The sequence below is a fragment of the Aulonocara sp. 'chitande type north' Nkhata Bay genome, linkage group LG20, assembly GCF_057382095.1.
Source record: "Aulonocara sp. 'chitande type north' Nkhata Bay isolate Kocher_YH1m ecotype deep benthic linkage group LG20, A_spYH_male_GT1.1, whole genome shotgun sequence".
Taxonomy (NCBI): Eukaryota; Metazoa; Chordata; class Actinopteri; order Cichliformes; family Cichlidae; genus Aulonocara; species Aulonocara sp. 'chitande type north' Nkhata Bay.
In genome coordinates this window covers 30596728-30619366 of record NC_141363.1, presented here as the reverse complement: position 1 = coordinate 30619366, position 22639 = coordinate 30596728, and the positions used below count along the sequence as shown (strand labels likewise).

The 22639-nt window shown below is 41.5% G+C and overlaps 1 protein-coding gene and 1 long non-coding RNA gene across 5 annotated transcripts in view; one reads left to right on the top strand and one right to left on the bottom strand.

The window, feature by feature from the left end:
* LOC147305919 (uncharacterized) overlaps positions 1-22639 on the top strand; it is a 47655-nt gene that overhangs the window by 16817 nt on the left and 8199 nt on the right. For 2 of the 4 annotated variants that reach the window (XM_086276136.1, XM_086276133.1), the window contains exon 2: positions 21885-22086. In XM_086276136.1, the coding sequence (XP_086132262.1) occupies positions 21959-22086 (128 nt within the window). In that variant the 5' untranslated portion in view covers positions 21885-21958. Of the gene's footprint in view, positions 1-6174; positions 6294-8408; positions 8533-21884; positions 22087-22639 lie in introns of those variants that run through there. The other 2 variants (XM_086276134.1, XM_086276135.1) reach the window with 2 other exon arrangements.
* On the bottom strand, positions 6919-22295 carry LOC147305920 (uncharacterized). The gene is made up of 3 exons (XR_015126541.1): positions 21998-22295; positions 7718-7811; positions 6919-7225 (listed from the first exon to the last, which is right to left on the bottom strand). It is a non-coding gene; the product is annotated as an uncharacterized LOC147305920 (long non-coding RNA).

The window sequence follows — 22639 nt, the reverse complement described above, 5'->3', positions numbered from 1 at the left end:
GCTTTAATGCTGGAATGGCAGAACATAGGAAATACAAAACTAAACTGGGAAAAGTAAACTAACATACGCAGAGAGACACAGGGAGATCCACACAACATGAGGGAGAACACGACGCCGAACAGAGGGAGACTCAGACAGAAATACACAGAGGGAAAACGAGGAAAGTGGGCACACACGGGGAACACAGGTGACACTGATAATCATAACGAGACAGGGCGGGGTGAACTGAACATGACATGTAGAGGCACAGAGGTTCCGACAGGAGGAGAGAGAGCACGGGGAAAACACAGACATAACGGGCTGGGGAAACATGAAACAACCACAAAGGGAGACGAGGGCTCATCAATACATAGAGGGCACACAGGGGGGAGAGAGCCATGAAGGGAAAAACACTTAGGGAACAACACAACAGGGCAACTCAGAAGACATGGCCTAAATAAGGAACGAAATACGAGAATACAAAGAACTAAGAATACTGGGCCCACATGGCCCAGGACCATGACACTGTCAGTGTTTTGATCTGTTCACCATCAACATTGCGTGCAGCAGCAACCACAGCCTCCCAGACACTGTTCAGAGAGGTGTACTGTTTTCCCTCCTTGTAAATCTCACATTTGATGATGGACCACAGGTTCTCAATGGGGTTCAGATCAGGTGAACAAGGTGGCCATGTCATTAGTTTTTCTTCTTTTATACCCTTTCTTGCCAGCCACGCTGTGGAGTACTTGGACGCGTGTGATGGAGCATTGTCCTGCATGAAAATCATGTTTTTCTTGAAGGATGCAGACTTCTTCCTGTACCACTGCTTGAAGAAGGTGTCTTCCAGAAACTGGCAGTAGGACTGGGAGTTGAGCTTGACTCCATCCTCAACCCGAAAAGGCCCCACAAGCTCATCTTTGATGATACCAGCCCAAACCAGTACTCCACCTCCACCTTGCTGGCGTCTGCGTCGGACTGGAGCTCTCTGCCCTTTACCAATCCAGCCACGGGCCCATCCATCTGGCCCATCAAGACTCACTCTCATTTCATCAGTCCATAAAACCTTAGAAAAACCAGTCTTGAGATATTTCTTGGCCCAGTCTTGACGTTTCAGCTTGTGTGTCTTGTTCAGTGGTGGTCGTCTTTCAGCCTTTCTTACCTTGGCCATGTCTCTGAGTATTGCACACCTTGTGCTTTTGGGCACTCCAGTGATGTTGCAGCTCTGAAATATGGCCAAACTGGTGGCAAGTGGCATCTTGGCAGCTGCACGCTTGACTTTTCTCAGTTCATGGGCAGTTAGTTTGCGCCTTGGTTTTTCCACACGCTTCTTGCGACCCTGTTGACTATTTTGAATGAAACGCTTGATTGTTCGATGATCACGCTTCAGAAGCTTTGCAATTTTGAGACTGCTGCATCCCTCTGCAAGATAGCTCACTATTTTTGACTTTTCTTTTGACCCATTTTGCCAAAGAAAAGGACGTTGCCTAATAATTATGCACACCTGATATAGGGTGTTGATGTCATTAGACCACACCCCTTCTCATTACAGAGATGCACATCACCTAATATGCTTAATTGGTAGTAGGCTTTCAAGCCTATACAGCTTGGAGTAAGACAACATGCATGAAGAGGATGATGTGGACAAAATACTCATTTGCCTAATAATTCTGCACTCCCTGTAGTAAGGGGTACCTAGTAAAGTGTTTGGTGACTATATGTACTAAGTGCATTCAACTAAGTGCTGTAGTTGAATGGGAGCCTCTAAAGTGTGTACGCTATCATTTGCCCTGTAACACCTGGGATAATGAATGTATGGAAAATTAACCAAACTGAAATGACACATAAACCCCATCTTCCCCTTGGTTGGCAGCTCTGTTTGTAAGCCAAAGTGAACAGATATTAGACTCAATAGAAAGGAACTCCAAGCACAGTCAAAATGCTGTTCTTAACATTATTCACACAGGCGAAAGGCAGAAGATAATGATATTCTAGCTAACTGGTATGGGTCTCTGCTTCAAACCCCACATATCATTTTAGATGTAGCAGCACGATTTGTGCTGATAAAATTAGTCATCTGTGGCTTTTCTTCAGTGTCAGAGGCTGTGAGTAGTGTAATGGATGAGCAGGCGTAGTAACTTGGCAGCAGCTGTGCTACAGTGGAGGTGTAAGGTAGGTGGCCTTGGACAAGGAGTGTAAAGAAAGGCAGGATGACTCACCTAGTGAGGAGCATGCAATACTCCATTGACGAGCAACCCACAGAGCTCCCTCTCCTGTCTCTTCTCCATCTGTGGTGTTTCGTAGGACAGTCAGGGAAAGCAGGAGAGTGATGGGAAACATGCATGTAGGTTAACGTTTCAGAATTCACCTGGGGTAATGGTTTTTCCATAAGCTGCCATTGTTGAGGCTGACCTGGCTTTTAAGACTGAATCAAATCGATGGCTTCTCCGTCTGAGGCTGGGAGGAGCGAGGGAACCTGTCTCTGTCTGCACAGCAACGATAACACTGCTCAATAGGCACTAACCACCTTTCAAATGGAAATGTAGTATCCAGTGAAATTAGACACAGTTATCTGGATGGTACTGAGTAGCTATGGGGCTGTGAATGGGAGATGGTAGGGCGACTGTTGAGGGTGTGTCACGCTTTGACTTTGTTGTCCCAGAGCTTAGTTTGTGCAGAACATTCGAGGTTCACGTTTCATGTCTTTGAGGTTCGATAAACACACCCAAAAACACGCAAAAAGAAATTGTGTTTCATATCAAAGGCATGTACGATTGGATGCAAGCTTGCAAGTGCAGAGGGTGACTCACCACCCAAAACCATGGGGGTGTGTGGTACAGACAGTATGCTAAGTTACAGTACACACTCATCACAGTGCCAGTTCGTTCTTCCTGCGTCTCCCCCTCTCTCTCTCTCTCTCCCTCACTCGCCATGTCTTTGCTTCCCACCTCTCGCTATCACTCATTAGCTTGCTTGCAAACACACATGCGCATCCAGACAAATTCAGACTAAGGGGGTGGATTCACAAATTGCTGACATAGAAAGTGAGTGCTGTGATCAGGTTCAGTGCTGGCTCAATCCTGTAAAACCCCCAGGGAAAGGTTTAAAATAAATCACTCATAGATTCTGCCTGCCCTGAAGATTAAAGTGGGGGAAGAGTGTGTTTGTGTCTCTGTGTGATCATTCGAAATAAGACAGTTTGTCTGCATTTGTGTCTCTTTTGTTTCTGTGAATTTACGCCATGTGCATGTAGTCTGCGTCTTCGTGAGAGTTACTGACTGTAAAGGTGATGAAAAGAGCCACTGGGTGGGTGTGCTAAATGGCTGCATGAGAGTGTTGGCATGTGTAACTGCTCCAATTGGCTTGCCGGAGTTGTCCTCGGGGAAATAAGGGCACCGGCACAAGCGAGATAGCCTGCCACTGATACAGAGTTATGTGTCTTTCCCATATTTGCAGGTTTTTCTTGTGCATTAAGACTGATGCCTGGAGATGCAACAAATGTGCAGAATGTGCAGATACAGGATGCAGTCATTTACATTTTGTATGCGTGCATGTTCATGCATCTCATATCTAGCTAGACCCATAGAAGTTTTAACTATGACCCTGGAAATGTCTTTGTTTACATGAACAATATGTCTGAGCATATGTAGACGTACTGTCTGTGTCCAAAGGCTACGTGTGTACAGTGGGTTTAGTCAGGTCTTCCAAGAGGTCCATATGGCGTTAGGGGCAATAAATGGACTCTAGGGGGAACAATCGGCAGCTGTTTGCAGAGTCACCCTGAACCATGACCTTTACCCTCCAGTGTGTAAGGGCGTGTGGTTAAGTGGCTCTCTGCTCATTATAAAGTATAGAGTGCTCTGGATTTGAACCCACCCAGACCACCTCATTTGCACATTACACCCTTTCTAACGACACAGCTGAAGATGCTGCACTGTCGTCCGCTGTTTTTGTCATCCGGGGTTTTTGTAGCCATGTTGCATGCCCTATAATTAATCCTATACAGTGTGCATCATCAGACCAAATCCCATTTATAGCTTTACTGTTAGTAAGTGCTGTTATTTAATAGATTATCGATACTGGTCAGTGTGTTAAGTGTTGATCAGCCTAAAGGAAACTAACTGGAAACTTTGTGATGAAATCAGATTCAGAATACTTTATTAATCCCAAAGGAAATGATATGACTTCAAAATTTAAGGAGTCAACTCTGTCAAATATACTGTCAATACAAGGTCAGATACTTTCAGGTAGGAAATGTTTTCTCACTTAATGTGGTTCATTGGTGGAAAAAGAACTAAAGTGCCATGAATCAGTCATCAAATAACTCAATGACATAAAAACATTCAGTCGTGACAAAATCATTCTTTCCTATTTAAGGATCGGTTGACTTGTACAGCGTGTGTGCACATAACTTGTAGGTTGTGACCTTTCAGAAAGGTCGCTTAAAACGTGACGTGAACACATTGTGTGAGATCAATAATTGTATAGGGTCTGCCTGGGTTTCCAGGCTAACTCTATCAGCATAGATGATACCTGGTGCACTGCCAAACATTTCTGGGATTTGCAGTCAGGAATTTCTACTCTGCTGTTGCAGGATTGTGGACATCCATCCATCCATCCATCCATTTTCATCCGCTTTGTCCGGGGCCGGGTCGCGGGGGCAGCAGCCTAAGCAAAGAGGCCCAGACCTCCCTCTCCCCAGCCACCTCCTCCAGCTTATCCGGGGGAATACCAAGGCGTTCCCAGGCCAGCCGAGAGATATAATCTCTCCAGCGTGTCCTGGGTCTGCCCCGGGGCCTCCTCCCGGTGGGACATGCCTGGAACACCTCACCCAGGAGGCGCCCAGGGGGCATCCTTGTCAGATGCCCGAACCACCTCAGCTGGCTCCTTTCGATGTGGAGCAGCAGCTGCTCTACTCTGAGCCCCTCCCGGATGGCCGAACTTCTCACCCTATCTCTAAGGGAGAGGCCAGCCACCCTTCGGAGGAAGCTCATTTCTGCCGCTTGTATCCGCGATCTCGTTCTTTCGGTCACTACCCACAGCTCGTGGCCATAGGTGAGGGTAGGGACGTAGATCGACCGGTAAATTGAGAGCTTCGCTTTTACACTCAGCTCTCTCTTCACCACGACGGACAGGTGCAGCGTCCGCATTACTGCAGCTGCAGCCCCAATCCGTCTGTCGATCTCCGGCTCCCTTCTCCCATCACTCGCGAACAAGACCCCGAGATACTTGAACTCCTCCACTTGGGGCAGGAACTCATCCCCGACTGCCAAGACTGGATTGTGGACATAATTATAGTATTCTGACAGTAACTGTTTAGATAAGATGACGTACCAAACAGAAGTCTCAGACGTCGGTAACGAACAGTTCAGACCGGATACATGTAATGTTACACCCATGCTTGTAATGATTAATTGCATGTTAATATGGAAACATGAGCAGCAGTGCCAACATAACAGAATACAGTGCATATCACAATTATACCAATACCAAACAGTGCAACAACGCAATTAATCGCCCCTTGGCATAGTCATAAGTCATCAGAGAAGCCGTCCTTCGGTTTTCTGCATGATACTGAGGTTTCACTGCGTTGGGCGGAACAGACACCCCCTTTTTAGCTCCAGTTTAGCTTTGGTTCAGCTGAACCTGTGCTTGTTTTGACAGAGCAATCAGGTCTAGTTTGGCATGCAGCTGCGCTTTTAACCCCTCTGGGTTCGAGATTAGCTGGAGCCACTCTAGACCACGGCTAAGCACATCAGATGCTAAGCGACAGAGTAATTGTCCCATTAAGTTTAAACTGGAAAAGATTAGGTGCACTGTTAATAAAAGGCTGAAATGTTATGCTTTATTTCATGAGTACAGCTGCTGAGCAAGAGTACGCGAGGTGGATAAAAAAAAAAGAAAAAAAAAAGCCTCTTGTGCTGAAAAGGTTGAGCGCCACGGTAGCTGAGTTTCAGTTTTGCTGGTAATTCAAAAAATCTTTTTTTCTTTGTAACTGTTGATTGAGCTGTAGAGGATTGGAAGGTGCGCGGTTGGCTTAGAGAGAAGATAAGGGAACTAATTCCTTGCCTCTTCTCTTTCTGCTCTTTGATCCTCACCTCCCGCTTCATATCTCTTTGATTGCCATGTTTATGACAGCTCCTTTTCCTTTTCTCCTCTTGCCTCTTTCCTCTCCTGCTGTGTGGTGTGGCATGTCAGCAGTTCATCTTCTGTTGGAGGTCTTCGCACACACGCGCGCACGCTCCGAATCGAGCATAGACAAGCGCGAGTGGAACACACACTCAAAGGAAGACACACCCGCCTCCATCCTAACTGAGGTAAAGTGAGTGCACCAGCATCCGTGATGAATAATTGAGTTATCTGGCTCTGCGCAGAAATAGCAATCTCCCCACATAAGTGTGAAAACATCACTTGCCACCGGAAACCTGGGAACTGGTGCTGCCATGTGGGTCTACACGTGTATGCGTGTGGGCTTCTGACTGTATTAGCTTATATTGGGACCTTTGTCATTTTTTGTGTTTTAATCTGTGAATATTTTAGAGAGGGAGTCACGGTCTCAACATGCCTTTCATTACATGCTGAGGTGGTGACGTTTGCGTATCTGAGCTACAAAATGAAAACGTATCAAATATTGTGACGTTGAAATGAGAGCATGCCTCCTTCAGCGTGATGCTCCGATCACTCAGGCCTGTGTGATTTGAAGAAGAACTAAAATGTGGAATCTTTTTGAGTCCATCTCCAGTCGTAAGAGCAGCATTTTGATCACACACCCTGCCCATGTAGCTCAAACCTTAAAAATATAATATTTTGCTAGAAAAATTTAAAGAGATGCACAAACATAAATGGAAATGGAATATATAACCAAAAAAACAGGCTTTGTACACTTCTAACAAGCTTTAAAGTCAAGTAACCACTTTTATTCTTCAATACAGCCTAACTCTCTTTCAAGCTTTCTTGCTATTTCTTTAAGTAGATTTCAGGAATAGTTGTCCAGGTTTCTTGAAGGACATCCGAAACTCTTCTTTGTATTGTCGAAATGATCTCACACTGCTTCAGTAATGTTGATGTCTGGGAGACCGGCACATGAATGATCCACTGGCATGGCTGTTGCTCAGGTGGTGGTGGTTCAGGTGGTTTGATCCTTTGCTGCTCCAGTCTCCATACCGAATATCCTTGGGCAGCATACTAACCCCAAGATGCTCTCTGATGCATCGGAGTGTGAATTTGTGTGAACATTAGATAGAAATACCTTAAACATAGAAAAAAGCACTTGTGTGAATAATGGGTGAGAATGGGCAAACGAGGCCTGTTGTATAATGTATTTTGAGTGATCAAGTAAAGTAGAAAAGCGCTATAAAGGAACCAGTTTATTTACCTTTAAAAAAAAAAAATCCAGTTATGGTATGGGATCATAATCACGCTGAAAAATTAAGCCGTTACCAATAAGATGCTCAGATCAAAATCGATACTACTAATGATCCTTTGTATTCAGTTATAAAATATATATATATATATATATATATATATATATATATATATATATATATATTACAGTTTTCCAATAGTACTGCAACATGACATATTTTTCCATAAACTGTCGTTGCTAAATATAGGACACGACCTGTTTCTGTAGTTTGATTGTGGTAACAGCAGCTCTGGAGATTATCGTAGTTGTTTAAATAATCATAACTAGTGTTTTGTGCGGAGCTTAAGCATTCCATCTGTCTCAGAGAGGACTGACCTGATGTAAATCAGCTACAACGCCTGGCATATATTCTCCCAGCGAGCACCTCCCAGGAGCCCTCTGAAGCAGTCGAAACGGTGACATGACAAAGCTGAGGGAGCAGAATCACAGCAAAGTGACAAATAAGGCCAAATCTGACAGGCGAATCCTCTGAGCAGCTCCACATTTTGACAGATCCTTCAGCGGAGAAGCACAAGCCAACGCCCTCCACGGGAGCGCGATTGGTTAATGCTGTTTCATAACACTACGGTGGAAATGATCACGTATGTGGCAGATCACCTATCAGATATGGTACATATACTGTACTGTGTGCTGTACAGTATAAAAGTGAGGTTATATAATAAGGAGGAAACCTTTGAAGAGTAAGTGTTAGTGCTGCAGTAACACAGGCTTGGGGGTGGACTCAACCAGCTGTTGGGTCTAAACACCCGGTGTTCCGTTATGGGGAGACAGCAGCAGATTAAACAGCAATCCCGCTGATCCAGCCCCACACAGTTAGCCCGCCACTCCCCCTCCCCCTCATACACGCCCACATTCATCACGGCGAGGAGGTGCTACTGTGAGTGACCATTTTATCTTCTGCTGGGCTGTAATCTGTTCTGTTCATGTGGCAGTGTTTTGCCATAATAGGTAACAAACCTGAAAAGAGGGCGAGGGTGAGATAGGGTTAAATCTGGGGCAGGCTGTCCCAGGATGGATAGCTTCCACAGCTGTCAGCGTGATGGGGTTTACTGGGAGGGAGTGCAGGGATGACATTATCAAGACACTCAAGGTAGTAAGAGATGATGATGGAGCATGCTGCGAAAAAAATGGTGAGTTTCTGGTGTCATCATGCCGTTAAGCAAGTGTTTGCATATGTTTGACAGCACGCTTGCACTGACATTTACACTGCTGCGTGTGTGAAACTGGGATTTAGCGATAGTGTGCAGTTTGGTTTCAGGCAAAAAGAAGTGAGCCTCATGCCCCTGCTCTTTGCTTCCTATGTGTTTTCTAAGGGGTTAAGAGTCTTTAGTGTGGAAATCGTCATTAATCTGCTCTGTGCAGACGAGTCAAACAGAGCTGGGAATATTAAAACATGTAGGGAGAAGTCTCCCTGGATCATTCGAAATCCTGTTTGGATGTTTCACTACATTGCAGCTGAGAGATTGAGCCATTCCCAATCCCGCTTTACTGCATCTGTCTCACCCATTCTTTGTTCTGGTGTTTTCCTCTCCCTCTTCTCTCTCTTTCTCTGTCTTTCTTTTTTTCTGACATTCTTGCGGCGACTTCTTTTTCTCTAGTCTGCCTGTCTCTCTTTCTCTCTCTTTCTCTCTCTCGCGCTTCTCGTCTTTTTGCTGCCAGCTGGGGAATTGGGAGGGTTCCTCCAAATTGGCACACAGATGAATAATGCATCTAAAGCAAAAGCAGAGAGCTGGTGTTGGATATATCTGTCTGTCAGACTCTTTCTCTGTATTACAGTTATGTACGGAGTTCTGCTGATACTTCAGAAGAGAAAAAGAGACGTTTGACGCACTCTACCCTTCTTCCCATTTACTTTCCCGTCTGTTATTAACTCTTTTATTCTCGGGAAACGTGAGCATGTATGGTTGCAGAACACTGCGGATAACATGCAAGTCGGATGGTGATACATAGTGTGAAAGATTCTTGAATTTTGGAGCTTTTCTTTTTAGTAACAACGCACATACATAATGCATACATAGTAGTTTGATTTCATTTGATTCTCTGTCACTGTATGCATGAGTTTCTCTGCATGTGTGTGTGTGCGTTTCTTGCTATTCCCAAACTGCAGTGTTAAAAAGCAAACTGCACTCGTGAGCATAAGCTCACAGTAGAACCATCATTAAAGTAATGAGCAGGAAGTTAGCACTGAAGTCAACCATAAACAGAGAGTTAGAGAGGGAGAGGGGAAAACAGGGAGTGAGGGAGAGAAAGCGAGAGAGATCCCCAATCCCATAAGGACAAATCTTAAATCCTGAGTGTTGCTTCTGACTCATTCTGGTTAATTAAGTCGAGTCAAGTGAGAGGAAAATGGGGTCTTGCCTTCCCTGAGTCTGTAGGATCAGCACTATACTGTATTTGCAGCTTATGTAGTCTCTCACTGGAACTGTCCTCTGTGCACTCACAAAGCAGGAACGGAACAAATTGTATTGAGTCTATTCCTCCTATTTTTATTAGCTTGACCTGCACAGCCTCTTTATACTCAGAAGATTTCACACACACTTCCTGTCAGCTCTGAAATTTACATATACATCAAGAGAAAATGCTCCCATTCAGCATTAGCTTTCAGGCAGTAGATACGCTAATGGTTTCATTTCTCACACTTTATTATTCAACTCCCACCAATTCATGGTAAATGTTATTTGCTCTGCACATCCTGCATTCTGCAGTTAAAATAAACACGTATCCCACCCCCTCCGAAACTCAGAGAAACAAAGAAATCTGTTGAGCAACCTCTGGGATTTTCTTTGTTGTGTTATGGTGGAAAGATTTCGCCATGCGACAAAGGATGAGGCAAACAAGTGAAATGTCAAAACCCTGTGTAACTCTAAAAATAAAACAACACAAGGGCTGCCGTTCGAGGACATCATAGGCGCTCGATCGGGTGTGGAACAGATAAAACAAACAGTTCTTTATACCCAACAGCAACCGGGGTAGAGCTGCCAACTGTCCTCTGGTGAGAATAGCAGAGAGCGGATTTTAGAAATGTTTACCTGTTTAACATTTTAAACCAAGTGCCCTTAAGATTTATAATGGCAGACAAACAACAAGGGCCTTTAATCAGCACAGCGTATCCAAAATGCACCATAATGTGCAAAATATCATTTATTTACATTTGAATTACATAATACGCTTTGTGACGATGTAATACAAATGCTGTGTGATGCAATAAAATCATAGTTAGTCCCATCACAGCCTTAAGGCTAAAGGATAAGCCTGACATTATTCTGTAGTTTCTGTACTCAAAGCAAATCCTATAAGAAGACTAAATCTAACAAAACATTAGTCCGTCCCTCTTCTGACGAATCTTTTAAAAGGCAGTTCTAGATTAGCTATTTCCTATCATGTTCTGAGTAATGTTAGGTCTGCAGGTTTTATCAAACGCTACACAAACAGCATTAATTGGCACGTTTGTCAAGCTGAGAAAATAAACTACACTGTTGATTTTGGACAAGTATGCAGGGCTGTGGCATGGACAAATATGCGAGTTTAGTTCTTGGATGGTGTTAGTAAGTCTGTTAGTAATGTGATGGGTTTTGATCCATGTAATTGGTTAAAAAACATAAATGCAGAGTATCAGTAGATGTAGTAGACAAAATGTAAATATAATGTAATGTGAAAAATATGAAAATCTTTTATTTTTATTCATTTATTTATGTTATTTAACCCCGTGTTTGCGTGGGTTCCCTCCGGGTACTCCGGCTTCCTCCCACCGTCCAAAGACATGCAGCTTCTGGGAATAGGTTAATTGGATAATCCAAATTGCCACTAAGTGTGAATGTGTGAGTGAATGTGAGTGTGACTGGTTGTCTGTCCCTGTGTGTTAGCCCTGCGACAGACTGGCGACCTGTCCAGGGTGTACCCCGCCTCTCGCCCTATGACAGCTGGGATAGGCTCCAGCGCCCCCCGCGACCCTGAAAAGGATAAGCGGAAGCCAATGGATGGATGGATGGATGTTATTTAACCTTCATTTAATAAGGGTAATAGTAATTATACAGATCAAAAATCTCAAATTAGCATGTCTTGTCCAAGATGGAAAGCAGCTCAATTCATTTCACTTCAATGTTATTTGATTTATATAGTGGCAAATTGCAGCAGCAGCAGTTTCAAGTCAAGGACTTTATATTAAAAGGTAGTCACCCTACAACAATAAAGAGAAAACCCCCACAATCAAATGACCCCCTTTGAGCAAGCACTTGGCAAGAGCAGGAAGGAAAAAGTCCCTTTTAACTGTAAGAAACCTCTAGCAGAACCAGGCTCAGGGATGGGCAGCAGTCTGTTTAGTTACCATGGATTACACAATAATGCGCACACAGCAAAACATAAAAAAGACTGTATGTATGCAAAAGATGGACAGTGACATGTAAAAACATACAATATTATAAACTTTAAAGCTACAGAAACACAACTGAATTTTCACACAGTCGTCACAGGTGCACAGGTGAAGTGTTAACATAATACTAAATCGGTTGATTTTTGCACCTGATTCCAAGCAAATTTGAATATGCTCTTTCCTAATTCAGTAAATGCTTTGTAGATACATAAAAGGAACAACGCCTGGGAGCGAAGGCAGTGACTACCAGTAGTTTTATGACGGATGTAGGTCTGTAAATAAAAAATGGATAGCTGAGAGAGAGAGGGCCTTGAAAATAAGACGACACCCGTGGTTGAATTTAGGGAAAGACAAAGCAGACCATTCATCTCATAGACAGATCACCGCATCAGCAAAGTGCGTGCCTGGCTGTAAATTTTTAAATGTGTACAGCAAAGGGGTTTTGAATATGTGGCATGATTTTGGAATTATTTGAATGTTTAATAAGTGAACATATTAAATCACAAGTAACGTAAGGCTTAGGTGAAATGGCAGTTGATGATCTTGTGGTCAACAGAGAAAAGTCATACATTCTGTGCAAGAAAGACACATTCAGCAGCTCAGCAAAGGATAACTGTCAGCAGCAGTGCCAGAGCTGCAGAGCCGGATACTGATGTTCATGAAGTTAGAACCTAACTGAGGAAAAAAAAATTTTTTAATTTTTTTTTGATAAAACTTTAATTTTTTTTTTTACTTAATTTTTAAAATGTCAAAAAAATGTAGAATTTTCCCTCCAAAATTAATATATATGGTAAATTGCCTGTATTTATATAGCGCTTTACTAGTCCCTAAGGACCCCAAAGCGCTTTACATATCCAGTCATCCACCCATTCACACACTGGTGATGGCAAGCTACATTGTAGCCACAGCCACCCTGGGGCGCACTGACAGAGGCGAGGCTGCCGGACACTGGCGCCACCGGGCCCTCTGACCACCACCAGTAGGCAACGGGTGAAGTGTCTTGCCCAAGGACACAACGACCGAGACTGTCCGAGCCGGGGCTCGAACCGGCAACCTTCCGATTACAAGGCGAACTCCCAACTCTTGAGCCACAATCGCCCCGTATATATAACATATTTATTTATATCTCATAAATAAACAGGCTATTCTGAAACAAAACCAAAAAAACTGACCCTACACTTGCCACTTAATGCTTTTGCTCATTAAGGAAAGTATGCTTAGTAAGCTTTTAGCAGAGTCCAAATCATATTTGTTCTTGGTTATGAGATTAGAACGTTAGTCCAGGACAAAAGCTCAGCAGGTTAAATTCACTTGATCTTTTATGCGACCGTTTGTAACAGGTCACTTCGGGATAGGCATTAAATTGCAAACTGAATTTTCAAGTTCCTGTACAAGGTCTTAGTCCTGTGCCTGTGTGTGTGTGTCCGTGTGTGTTAGTGAGGCTTAGCTGATGGCAAAAATGTCAGAGGGTTAAGCTGCGCACCCCCATCCCTCCACCCCACCTGCCTTCCTGTGCGTCTCTTTCCCTTTTTACTGCTATCTCCCCATCAGTCCATGTTGTTATGCGCAGCGTAGCGGTGTCCCGCTGGGCCTGAGATTGCCACGGACATGATGTGATTCCGCGTCTCCTTTTAGCTGTAATATGCTGCACTACAGGCCTCTGATGAACTTGCCTCATAAGGCATGTTGTCCTCTACACTCTCCTCTTTCTTTCTCTGATTGCCATCTATTTCTGTCAAACACAGATAATGCGTGCTTCAATGACTGATCTTCAAATGGCATTATTGATTGATTTGGAGGTGGGAAGTAAAGAGGACAGACTGTTTAGTTACAAGTCGGTGCTGTGGAGGTGATTTAAGTGAAAATATGTCATATCACTCGATGGGCATTGGTGGCCTGTAACTGATGTGTTGATTTATTGGGAAAGAGCAGTGCTGCACACTCGCTCATTCACAAAGACCCACACACTTACGCAGCAACCCTCATATCTCAGAACTCCATTGTTGCCGTTGATTAATAATCACTTAGTTGAATTTGTCCTAATGTGATGACAGAGGTTGAAAGCTGTGCTCAGGATCATGGCAGGGGCATATCAGCCTTGTCTGGCTGCATTTACAAAAATTGCATGAATGCTGGCTTTATTAATCAAGTGTGAAGAGGGAACAGTGGGGTTTGGGGGAGTCTTTATGTGATAAATTCAATAAGCTTGGGGACAGAAGAGACAGTGGCCAACGTGGGAATTGGAGGGAAAAGAAAATTTAACTCACCTGTCTAGCATTGTAGACAGTTTCGGTTTTACATACTGAGGTTTTGAGATATCCATCTCTGAAAAGGTTATTGGTGCTGCTCAAAGTTACCAAAATACAAAAGCGTTCAACAGCAAGCTGTCAATCAGCGAGTCGTCGTCAGTTTTCATCGTGACTATTTTCAACTGAAGTTGACAGTCATGCCAACCAAAAAAAGTCTCTTTGCGTAGTTTTTGGAAACAAAATGGCCAAATCTGAAACTTATTTTAAGAGAAAAACGATGAGATAAAAAACTTTGTTGAGGTAACACAATGTTTTTTTTAAAACACCAGCCAAACTATAAATAGCGAAAAAAGGTGGAAATGATTGTCATCTATGAATAAAACACTGCATACTGTCACGTGTTGTTACGTTTGGCTTTTACTGTTACGTGTGTGTGTGTGTAAAAATAGTTTGTGGGATGTTGACAGATTTTCCAGATGTTACAGCTTTACTGATAAGTTTTTAATGTCGAATTACCTGCTAAAACTCTGATACTATTCCTGATTGTAACTATATAGTTACATAAGTAAATTTAACCAAGCAGTCTTGTTAGCGATATCTTAGTTTTTTGTTGTTTTATTATTGTTTATTTCTTATTTGAGCTATTACTAAATTATTACTATCATTCTATCACAAAGTGTTGCCCACAGTGGCTATGGCATCAAAATAACATTCATTGTACAGTCTGTATCTGTATCTATCTAATATAAAGCGCTTTGAGGCGACTGTTGCCGTGATTTAACGCTATCAATAAAATTGAATTGAAAATACAGCAATAGTTTAAAATGAATCTTAATATCTATGTAACCGAAGATGAAAATACACCCGAAGAAGCTGAAATTGTGTCTTCATTCACTACACTGTGGTGTTAGTTTGTTCTTTAATGTCAGGATTGTGTTATTTAATTTCAATATTGTTTACCCAAAGTGAGTTTCTTCTTCTTCGCTGCAGCTTTTGCTCACTTTCATTAAGTAAGCTGCATGAGAACTCATAAAATAATAACTCTGGTGAAACTGTTGGGTGTGCAGTTCAGTGACTGCATGTTTTTCTGAAGTACTGATATTTGTTACTACTCTGTCAATAATTGTACCTGAAGAGGAATCATTATAATGTATTGCCATATTAATAGTTCATTCTACCCCACTAATGGTAAGAGTGTCCTTTTTAACTTATAGTCTATTTTTGGATAATTTACTGAAATAAAGAATATGTTTATGATATTACAGTATTTTAATTTATGAGGTTATTTATGGTAACATTAATGTCTTTTCTCATTTACACACTCATTCTTAGTACTGATGTGATATTGGATATTATTATGCTTAAGTTTTAGAATAATAGTTTATGCAGTGGGGATGTAGGCAGAGAGTGATTTTCCTCTTTGTTTTGTAGTGTTCTGTTTTTCCCCACATTTAGCAAATAGATTCATCAACTTTAGTTAGTGGCGGACATCAAATCAAAGATAGTGATGTGATTGATGGAAACAAAAAGGTTAATTTCTCTCCTTGGTGAAATACTGTGGTTGTGATGTGTAATCTGTCCAGTTTGATAATGCATAAACATGACAATGTGTGTTACGGTGAGCGTTAATTAACATCTTCATTATACAGTATGTTTTTTATGCTTAATGGAGACCAATGGCAGAGAAGTTGGTGCTGCATTGTCAAAATAATTTAATCAGTAAAATACAAAATAGATTTATTTTTACATAATATTTTTACTTCCATGTTCTGCATTGTGTTTACGCACGTGATGCTCCAAAAATGTCTCTTTCGCAAAGCTTGCCAAATCAGAAACTAAGTAATGTAAGTAACCTTATGTAAGTCGTTATAAGAGAGCCATTCTAGGATACAAGAAGAAGAAGAGCAGCTGCACAGATTTCTTTAATTTTGGATGACTGCAGGGAATCACTGTTGAAATGCTGAGGCGAACCTTAATATACTTAATATATACTCAGACTCCCCAAAGCCGTCCAGCTTGTGCTTTGTGCAACATTTGGCGCTGTTGGTATTGAAGTCATTTCTATTCAGCTCTTCTGCTCTTTCAGTGAACCCTTCATAGGGCACTCATTGAAATACTTGGAAATGTAAAATTTCGACCCTCGTGTGTTATTGGAGGATATGATGTGAGTTAAAATTGTTTTTATTTATTTATTTTTTCTTACTTTTGTAAGCTGGGCGATACAGCCTTAAAATTGAATCACAATATTTAAATGAAATTTGCTTTAATATTTCTGACGATATAGAAAAATAATTACTGAAAAACATTTTATTAATGCTTGCAGCTTACAGACTACAGCAAGTGTAAGCAAGTGTGCTACCACCAATGATGACACACTATGTAATTCAAAGAGTGAACGTACGAGATGTCTGCAGCAGTATTACAGTGACACAGCATTGTATTCAGTGATAAAGCACAAATCAACTTAAACAGCAAAGTAGCCTAGGTCATGTTTTCTTTGTAAATTTTAAGTCAAAGTATAAAATAACTGCTCGACACATTAGTTTAACACTAACTTAACCTTGTAACACTTCAGAAGCTGCAGAAGATTGTCAGATAATACAGTTGAGATATATTTTCTACCTTGGATGTTCCATCTTACTTACGCTGAGCTGTTTAACCAGCTGGCTACAGTTATGCTTTTCCACCATGTAATCATATCATATGGACTGCAACTAGTGAGCACAGCTAGTGGCATGTAATATCGCGATGTGACACTTTTATATCACATAAAAATGTACATGATGTTATCGCAGACAATATGATATGGCACAGCCCCCCTTTTTTAATATTTTTATGCTGCAAATCAAGGTCAATTATATGATTTCTCACACATTTAAGGCAAAATAATTATTATTTAGGAATATTTATCTTTACTGATACTCGCACTTGTCAGAAATATAGCACACAGTGCAGTCCTGTCCAGTCATAGGGAACTGTTTCATAGCACTTGGTGAAACTGCTGTAATGTGGCAGCTCTTTAAGCTCTTTCATAAACATCGAATTAAGCATGTGTATAAATCCAAATACAGCTTGAACTATTCTCTGGCATGGTAGTTGATAGTCTGGCACAGCAACATCCTCTTTTTTCCATAAAAGGGAAGATCACAGTTGCAAAAGAAGATTTTTTTTAAAATCAGTATTGATATCCCACTTTGAAGTGAAACTGTAACAGTAAAGTGCAGATCCACTGAAAACAAAATACGTTGACATATAAATCGTAAATATATAACATTAAGTGGTACCACTTAATTTTTTTCCTACACAAAATTTCATCAAAACTATATAAATCCCAATATTGGATTACTAAATCAATTTTAGCTGCACCAAGTCTCACAGCATAAATATACACTAGTATATGCAATATAAGTACGTATAATAAAAACTGCTATAAGGTCATAAAACTTAAGAACGCACACATATTTGACTGTTTGAAAATGTCTATGGGTGAAGTAAACTTCTTACTGTATCACTGTATATTGTTATACCAACCTTTGGCAACATCCAGTGTACTATTAAGCACTACTGTCCAGAGTTATGTGTTATGGCTTACTGAATGCATCTGGTGTATGTCTAAAAATGAACTGGGTGTAAGAATAATAAAAGGCAAAAAAAATAAATAAAAACACATTTTGAGTTTAAAATACTCCGGGCTCATGTTTGTTCAGATCTTTGCTTTTTAACTGGGAGAAAGCCATGTGGTTCTACAACCTCACAGAGAAGCATGGGGAGGCTAATTTTGATGTTAGCATACATGGTTCCCTGCCTAATGAGAGGTTAAAGCTAGCCTTCACAGGAAGCTGACCCAACAAATCTTGACTACTGAAAGTTATTAAAATTGTATAACAACCCATGATGCAATCCACAATTTAAAGAGAAATATAAATGTCATCTTAGAGATGCAAGTGAGCCAGGTTATGTTTATTTTGAAACTTTACAAAAAAGCCCACTTTTGATGTAGTGCTGCAATCTAAGAGAGGTCGGTTCATAGTAAAAAAAGACATTGCTCATAAAGTAGCTTGTTGATAATGATTTTTTTAAATATCTAATTAAAGGGATAATGACTAAAAATGCTTGTAGTTATTCATTTGCAGAAACGAGTCTGATAAATTTCCTCTGCTGGTCTCTAAAACAGATTTCCACGCACCTGAAAAACTTGCTGATGTTTTTTTTTTCATCAGTCTATTTTAAGCAACTAAAAGTGGAATCTATAATTAGCTTTAGTTAAGCAGAGATTGCAAAATCACAAGGCTGCACAAGCTTGCCAGACCCCATTTGCACGTTAGAGGGTTAAATAGTGTGACGATTTGACTTTTTATTTGCAAAGTGATTGTGCAATCCAAATACTGGCATTTGTAACACAGAAATTGTTTTATGTTCTCTGTGTGTGTGTTTGTGTGTGTATGTGAGTCTCAGAGACACACAGAGGAAACCTTCCACCCTGTGGTTGTGCTGCACCGCTGCATCCTGCTTGCTGCTCTCTCAGTTCTGCTGCTTGCATCCGCACCTCAGTGTGTCTTTGTAACAATCCCTTTGACCTCTTTACTCATTATCATCAGTACCATTACCATCAGTATTAGCTACTGCACCTTTCATCATCATTGCTGACATCTATATTATAATCACCAGCAGCGGGCCTCAATAGGGCTATCACCACCATTGTCATCTTTCTCAATATGCTGTTATTATCACTGTCATCATTTTACACGTAATCTTCTGAAATGAAGACAGATGCTGGAATAAACATTCTTGCACCCTAACTGTGTGTCACTGTTGAGCATGCTGCAGGGGCGTTGCGCGTCATGCAGGAACTGCCTCTCCTCCTCCTCCTGAGGCTTGTTCACCACTTGTGAGCTTCGCATACTGTTAAGTATGCTGCTAGACATGTGCTCCCGTCTTGCATTGTGTTCGCTGGCAGTTCAGAAACACACCCGTCGTATGTGTTTCTCCTCTGAATATTTCAGAAGGGGGCTGACAAAATGCAGGCAGAAACAGACCGCTGATGACCTCCTTCTCATCGACTCCTTTTTCTCCCTCTCTGCGCCCCCCTCCATACTCCCGCGTAGATCGCACATTCTCTAAGGCTTCCACGGCAACGGCATTTCTCTGCTGTCCTCATCCTCCTAGTCTCATCACTCTCTTTTCTCTCTTCCCTCCCCCACTGTTTATTGCACCCTTCCCTCCTCGTTCCTCCTTCGCGTTTGAAGTGCGCTCCCCTCTTTCCCAGTCATCCCCCCATTTTCTTGCATATCTTCCACCATTCTCCCCTTTCATCTCCACTCATTTGCTCCCGTGTCTGACCACCTCTCTCTTACCATTTGCCTTCATTCATTTTCTGCCTCATTCCCCCCCCGCCCTCTCTCCACTGTGATGTACTCTGCCTCCCTGTCTGTCTATTCCATAAAGGGCTGTCTGAGGCCTCTGCTCTGCTAATTCATTCGCTGTGCATCGCCTCACATATCTGCAGGGTTATGCAGACAGACAGATAGAGAAAGAGAGAGAGGAAAGCAGATCTAGAGAGAGAGAGAGAGACAGATGAGAAAAAAGAGGACATGGAAAAGATGTAGTTTTATCTCCAAGAAACAGGAAGCCAGAGCCAGATCCTGTGGTGGTATGTTCCAGAATCACTCTCTCACACACATTATGTACAGCTGTATACAGCCTGCCATGACCTCTTTCTGTGCACTGTACGCTTTGTCACTTGGATGCAATCCTTAACCGCATGGATGCCATTGTCTGTGTTTCTAGAAGAATGCAAAGCATATAGTGTGTTCGTGTGCCTTATTCCTAATAACTTGGGCTGATAAGTTAGTAATTCCGAGTATATTTGGACTATATTCAGTTCAGGTTTTAGAGATAGATGAAGCAGCCTTTTGCAAAATTAAGCTTAGATGTTCACTTAACGAACTTAAGATATGAGTAGACATTAGTTCGTGTTAAATATTGACACTGATAACTTAACACTGCAGACTAACTAGATAACCATAGCTGACGTCTACGGTTAGCTTGCAACAATGTGGCCCGTTAAAGCTGAAAGACGTAAATTAACACAAGGTATAAATACTCTGTTCAAGTGAAGACACAATATACTTAAAAATAAAGCCCAATCGATATACGAGTTTTGAAACTGATACCAGTGCAGATATTTGGACTTGGATCTCATATATTGGCTGATGTATGTATGTGTGTATGTGTGTATATGTGTATGTAGTATAGAAATAATCTTACTTTGGTCCATCTAGCTCTGCTCGGATCAGTTGGCTGTTGCCTTTGTGGACACACTATGCAACCACAACACTCATAACATGGTTGAAATGTGTTTGTCTCATTTTGTCTTCTTTGCAGTACCAGTATATTGGCAAAGAGCTACTAATAGTCAGCCTCTAGTAAAAAAAAAAAATGCAAAAAGCAATAATAATAATATCAACATAAAAACATTATACTGGTATGTGTATGTTAACTGTACTGATCATATGGTACTGGTAAAGTTAGTGTTGGCACTAAATATCATTAAAAAGCATCTAGCATTTTTCATTAAGTAAGACATTCGTCAAAAGTGTGAGTCTCTTTTTGAAAGCTAGGCTGTCCTGTAGTAACTGAAATGTAAGGTTCATTTATATTAAAAATAACTTAACTGGGCAAAACACTAAAATATTCTGCTTGGAATAAAACCAATACTGCAGCTTAGTGCACTAAAAGCTAAAGATCATTAGCGTAATTAAATAGTTAGCTAATTAAATATCAGTATCCTTAATAGAGCATACAGAAAGTAGGTTATATCAGCTTGCTGCAATTTCACGGATCATTTTCCTCGATTGTCACTTTGGCTGAACCTAAATATACCGCACTAGGAAACAGACAGGGTAAAAGCACTGAAATATCTGACTCATCTCACCGTGATGTTTGTGTCTCCCCGACACCTCTCTCTGTACTGTTCAGTAAAGTTTATGAATGCAGTCCATCTATAAAAATATATTCACAGAAATGCAATTGGAGGAAGAATTAACTTTTCCTTTACTACATACTGTACTCCATACCACTTTCAAATAGAAGTACCATACTCCCACAAATGCACAGGTATAAAATAAATTCAGCCTAGTTTGTAAAATACTCAATTTATTATAAAAATTGGTCATTACTGCAACCTTGTTGATGTACTATACTTAATAATATGCTGATATTAACACATTTTAACCTGATAGTAGGCAGCACATTTTGGAAAACGAATCTCATTTAAGGCTTATGTAAATCAAATTGAGTGTGTTTGTGAAGTAAATTATATAAAAAGACCTGAAGTGAAAATCCTACCTTGTATGTCGTACACTTCATTATTAAAACTGAAACATTTTGCTCGTCAGTGTTTGAGCCACTTGTGATATGAGAAAAAGAATTCTGCAGGCAAATGGAGTGTAGCAGCAGCGAGCCTGGTCCTTCCGTCAGTGAGGCCACACTCTTGGGAGCTCAGTTGGTTTTTCCTGTTAAACTAACTGCAAGAATCTCTCTGGTTAGTCAAATGAATGTTACGGTATCATTTGATCTTTTTTTAACAGCAAAAAGAAAGAATGTGATGAAACAAATTTTGGCGTGCTCGTAGCCGCTGCTTTGTAAGGTGTTCTATTTTCTGTGCATTATTCGACTGAGTCAAAAATAGAAACTGATATGTCAGAATGAGACAGTGACAAAGAGCCAGAGGCAAACCAGGAGCACACACACAAACACACACGCACATGTTTTCACCTTGTTCTAGGCAGCATTTTGCTTTCTTATCTCTCATGTCACTCATATGTTGTATCGCGTGCTTTATCCTTCTCCTCTATCTTTGCAGGTTTTCCTTAGCAGACGGTGTGAGCGGAAGAGTTTAAGCTTGAGTAAGGAAGTGAGCAAAACGGAGTGGGTGTCATGGAAAGACAAGGGGGCTCTCAAGACAACCTTACCTACCAAAACCTGCTTCTACTGGGAGCCATTGCAGCAGCGTCTGCTTTCGTGGTCACCATCCTGATCGTCCTTGTCTGCGTCGGCTGCCAAAGGTATGATTTGTGGTCACGTGACATTGAAATGTGGTATAAGTAGGCCGTGGAATAAAATGATGAACGGCCAGTTTTATGATCTTTGCAGCTTCTTGCTTTAGTGCCTTCCCAAATTACTCTCACTATCCCCTCTTTCTTTTATGTGTCTCCGCTTCTTCTGAACTCTTCTCCTCCTTCCTTTCTTTTCACTTCTACATCCTTCCTCTCCATCTCATTTATCCCCTGCTTTGAGCAGAGTGGCGCTAATGAATGTTAATGGCTGCGAGTGTCGGATCAGATGAAATGATGTTTACAGGACACTGACGAGACAGGCCAGAGTCAGAGCAGGATCACGTCATCCCTCTCCAGCAAACTACTCAGCAGGCAAAAGCAATGGGACACCCCACGGTTTACAAAGGATTAGACTCTGAGCCAGGCAGGAGCAATGGAACAGCCTATGACTTTTTTGCCGAGCCCTCAGAGACCAATCAGAGGCACTGCAGTTTTGTTGCTATGGTATACAAAGACAAGCATGTGGAGAGAACCTCGTTTGTTTTATGAAAACATAACTGCA